The 4,860-nt window shown below is 47.6% G+C and overlaps 1 protein-coding gene across 1 annotated transcript in view; it reads left to right on the forward strand.

The window, feature by feature from the left end:
* The window catches only part of ATP13A5 (ATPase 13A5), a 118,978-nt gene that overhangs the window by 77,526 nt on the left and 36,592 nt on the right, over positions 1-4,860 (forward strand). The window contains exons 19-21 of the mRNA XM_069083295.1: positions 1,894-2,087; positions 3,708-3,833; positions 4,436-4,515. Of these exons, the coding sequence (XP_068939396.1) occupies positions 1,894-2,087; positions 3,708-3,833; positions 4,436-4,515 (400 nt within the window). The remainder of the gene's footprint in view (positions 1-1,893; positions 2,088-3,707; positions 3,834-4,435; positions 4,516-4,860) is intronic.

Here is a 4,860-nt window from a genome sequence, read left to right on the forward strand (position 1 = left end):
TCTGTCTCTGTCTCTCTCTCTCTGTCTGTCTCTGTCCCTCTCTCTGTATGTCTCTCTGTCTCTGTCCCTCTCTCTGCATGTCTCTCTGTCTCTGTCTCTCTCTCTGTGTCTCTTCTCTCTGTCTCTGTCTCTCTCTGCACTCCCCCCTTTCTCCTCCCCTCCCTCCTCTCTGTTCACATTCTCTAATGGAGGCTAGAAGCCTAGTACCCACAGGGAGCTGATCATGTATGACCACGAGAAGCCAGAGGAGCATGTGAGGGGGGAGCTGGCAGAAAGAGGGTGGATTTGGAGTCAAAAGAGCTGGGTTCAAGTCCTCCCTTGACACTTGATATAACCGTAAAGTCAGGCGCCTCACCGGCCCATGCCTTGGTTTTCTGATCTGTAAAATGAGTCGCGTTGTATGCTTACCTCTGTTGGCTTTAAATCACCAATCTCAGGCTATCTGGAAGCTAACTCTGTTCTGAGCTCTGACTAAAGTGCACACACCTGAGCCAATTCTATAAATAAATGATGATAGAATGCCAGACCTGGAAATGTTCCCCACTAGACTGTAAGCTCCTCGAGGGCAGGCAGTTTTTGCTTCTTTTGTATTCTGAGAATTTAGCATAGTTCTTATAGCAGGTGCTAAATACATGTTTATTGATTGATGGAAGGGGCCTGGGAAGGTCTTTCCCCCAACCACCCATGTAGCTGCACAAGAGTGAGGCGATTTATCCAAGGTCCCACAGGGAGCAGAGCTTTTTGAACCCTGGCCCTCTAGTCCTAAAGCTAGCACTTTCTCCTCCCTTCCCATCTGTGTTCTGTAAACAGCTGTGAGCTCCTGACTTGTGGATCTCTGGGTGATGAGTATGGAGCTGTCTCCAATTTTCTGGAACATGTGTATTGTGTGAAGCAAGACACATCTGCCAGTAGAGCATACTGGGGAAAAAACAATGATCTTGGAATTTGAGCCATATCTGGGTTTGCCTCCCAGCTCAGTCACTCACTCACTAGTCACTCACAGGACTGTGGATAGGTCACTTCTCCTCTAAACCTCTGTTCCCTCATGTATAAGATGAAGGAGCCAGACTGCATGGTCCCTAAGGGCCCTTCTAGGTCAGCTAGGTGTCACAATGGGTAGAGTGCCAGTTCTACAGTCAAGGGCACTCATTTTTTCTTAGTTCAAATCCAACCTCAGACCCTTACTAGATGTAAGACCCTGGGCAAGTCACTTAACCCTGTCTGCCTCAGTTTCCTCATCTGTAGAATGTGCTAGAAAAGGAAATATCAAGCCACTCCAGTATCTTTTCCAAGAAAACCCCAAGTGGGGACATGAAGAGTTGGACTTGACCGAACAAGAACAAGGTTTCTTCTGGTCCTGATCCTGTGCATACAGAAAATCATCAAAGGTTTTCTAAGCGCGAGTTTACTCAACAAACCTTTGTGAAATGGCTACTATTTGCCCCACATGATTCTGGACACAGAGGATACAGTGAGGAGGGTGGAACAGTCCCTGCCCTCACAGGATGTACATAGATACATGGTAGACACCCAGCAGATACAGAGTGAGGTCAGGGAGGAAGGCTGCTAACCACTGGGAAGGTAAAGAAAGCTTCACGTGGGATGTAGCCCTGGAAGGGTCTTGGGGAACCCAGGTGAGCAGGTAGTGATGGAAGTTACCTGAGAGGGGAGAGAGCCATTTGTCTCAGTATCTGAATAGAAAAGACTATGGCCGTCAGCCACACTGACCATGGGCAGAGGGAGCTTGTGTGAACTTGGCCCCCAGCCACGGAGTTCCCTCCTCTGGCCCAGGGCACTTGCCCAAGGATTTCCAGCAGGGAAATACATTTGGAATCACTTGTCATATCTAAAATAAGGAACATCGATTTTCTTTCTATTTTTTTTTTGACCCAGGGGACAACCTTCAGACTGCCATTACAGTCGCAAAAAATTCTGAAATGATTCCTCAAGGTAATAAGGTGATCCTCGTTGAGGCCAATGAACCAGAAGGCTGCTCTCCTGCATCTGTGACCTGGCAGCTGTTAGAGGACAAAGAGGGTGGGCAGAGAAATAAGGTGCGCCTGTCTGAGAGCCTGGTCCTCAGCAAGGTGGGGGCGGGAAAGGCACAGAGGAACATCCTCAGGACCATAGAACTGAGAGCTGGATGGGAGCCCAGATACTAATTGCCCCCCATCGTACATATAGGGAAACTGAGGCACAAGCAGAAGTGACTTATTCAAAGTCATTCATGCAGTAAGAGGCAGATCTAAGATCCTAATGCAGGTCCTCAGGCTCTTTCCATGCCAGGGCATGGCCACTATTTCGAACGAATCTGAATGGGCAGATGGAGCCCTGCTCTAGGGACTATGGACGTGAACAAGCACCTATGAAGACGGAGATGAGAAGAAACGATCGTCCTTGTTCCTAATCCCCACCAGGGCTCTCAGCGTGCTTTACACACATGATCTCAGAGGACAGACTCTGCTCTGAAGGAGCTTCAGGGTGTGGCTGCTGGGAAGCCTCAGATTCTTTCCTTCCTTCTTATCCCCCAAGCAAGCCACCATCGTGGCGGTAGCTGCCCTTTGTGCAGCATTTCAGGGGGTCTTAGATCTGGATCTGAAAGGCATCTCCTGTGCCATCTGGTCTAATCCCTTCATTTTGCAACTGGGGAAACTGAGGGCCAGAGCACTTAAATCATTTACCCAAGGCCACACGACTGAGCCAGGATTCAAACTCGGTTATGTCCATCTCCTCCCTAATGGTCTGTCTACATAAATTTGCTGCCTAAGCTAAAATGACATCATCCCCTTATTTTAATCCCATGTTTATAAAACTAGCAAGTCTTTCAGTCAGTTAATAAGTATTTATTAAACATGCCAGGAATCACACTAAGTGGTTTCACATAAACGAATGGATTCCAGAAAGGTAATAATGCCTTCCATCCCCTCTAGCAGCCCTGTGGTGAAGTCAGGACAGGTAACATTGTCCCCAGTTTGTATGTGAGAAAACTGAGCCCAGGAGCTGCTATGTGGCTGTGCCTCCATCTTCTGAGCTGCAGTCCATGCCTTTCCCACTATATTACGAGTATTTGGGTCATGGGCAGCCTGGTTAGGGCCAAGTCAGGCCATACGTCTGCACATAAACTCCTTGGGCATCTTCCTTGGGAGGGCAGAGGAAAGGCAGGCAAGAAAAGGTTAGCCTTGGGCATGGCGGAGGAGTCAGACGCCTACCCAACCTGCAGTTCTACCACTGAAGACTTTACATTAAAATGAAAATGCTCCAGAGAAGGGGAAGACCTTTAATCTTCTGCCTCAGAGGACAGCACTCTGGCAACTCTGCCAGCTTTGACCCTTAGATTTATATTGTGATGGTCAAAAGGTCCCTGAGTCCAAGCTTTCCAAACCAAGGCATTATTGGATCTCATGTTGGGCCATGAGCCCCATAATCTGACTTGATTTATTGGGTCTTTTCCTTCCTGGAAGTCATTTGGATCTGGAAAGAAGGAGAAAGAGGGCATAACGTTTCAGAAGCTGGGCTGATGGACAGGAAAGCCCAGTCCCTGGGATAGAGCCATAGGGGAACCTGGGTATCAGGGGGTGGTGGGAACACCCTGGGTAATGGTTTGGGGAGAAGAGAAAATGGAGCAGAAAGGGAAATGGGATGGTAACAGAGGCAAATACTGCCTGTTTCACACTCAATACCTAGACATGCTGCATCATGTATTTTAGGAGATCTGCCTCCCCATCCAAGATGCCTCCTTCCCTGAGCAGGGACCAGGGGACGATTACCACTTTGCCATGAGTGGGAAATCTTACCAAGTGATCACACAGCATTTCAGCAATTTGCTTCCCAAAGTAAGTGAAGAACAAGAGTGTCCCTTTGTCACTTGGAGGTAAGGCCTTCTCACCTCTTGCATCCACTTAGGCCCAATCATCCCCTTCACGCCCTGTTTTCAAAGCATGGTGTATATATAGTCCTGGGACTCGAGTCCCTGGGAGACAAGCAGTGCTCAGGCAGAGTGAGCTGGGACATGGAGTCTGGCATGTCCTGGTGTCTCGGCCATCCTGTTCACAGAGAGCCGGGCTTGTGAAAGTCATGGGCACAAAGCTGAGAAAATGCAGCAATGCCAAGTGGTTTCTTAATCATCTTGTCCTGCTTCTCTGGGCTGTTGTTTTTTGATTGATTAATGCTACAGAAGCACTGTAGACATAACTGATGGGGTGCGTGATGCAGAAGGTCCTGGGGCTCTAGTGCTGGTGTGTTGATTAAATATTAAAACCCAAGATCTCTTCATCCTCCCCTTCCCCCAGCCCCCAGCATTCTGTGGAGTGACAGATTTGTCACCCGGGGTGCGGCCATTAAAGGGGGAGCCAGCCAGCCATTTGTCAGACTTTTAAAAAATGTTTTCTGCTTTCTCCTTTGTCATCTCATTTTTCTGGTGTTTTTTTCATGGCAGATCCTGGTGAATGGAGCCATTTTTGCCAGGATGTCTCCCGGGCAGAAATCAAGTCTTGTGGAAGAATTCCAGAAATTAAAGTATGTTCTTTAAAAAATAATTTTAATTTTCACCATTCACTTCCAATAAGATTTTGATTTCCAAATGTTCTCCTCCTCCCTCCCCCACCCTAAGATGATACAGGCCCTTCATATATATTCATATTAAACATATGTTCATACTAGTCATGTTGTAAAGAAGAATTAGAATCAATGGGAGAAATCACATGAAAGAAGAAACAAGAGAAAGAGACAGAAAGAGAGAGGGAGACAGAGAGACAGACAGAGACAGAGATACAGAGACAGAGACAGACAGAGAGACAGAGACAGAGAGACAGAGATACAGAGACAGAGAGAGACAGAGAGACAGAGATACAGAGACAGAGA

The sequence above is a fragment of the Petaurus breviceps genome, unplaced genomic scaffold, assembly GCF_028583685.1.
Source record: "Petaurus breviceps papuanus isolate PSGF00001 unplaced genomic scaffold, PetGlider_PUasm1.0 173, whole genome shotgun sequence".
In the NCBI taxonomy this organism is placed as follows: domain Eukaryota; kingdom Metazoa; phylum Chordata; class Mammalia; order Diprotodontia; family Petauridae; genus Petaurus; species Petaurus breviceps.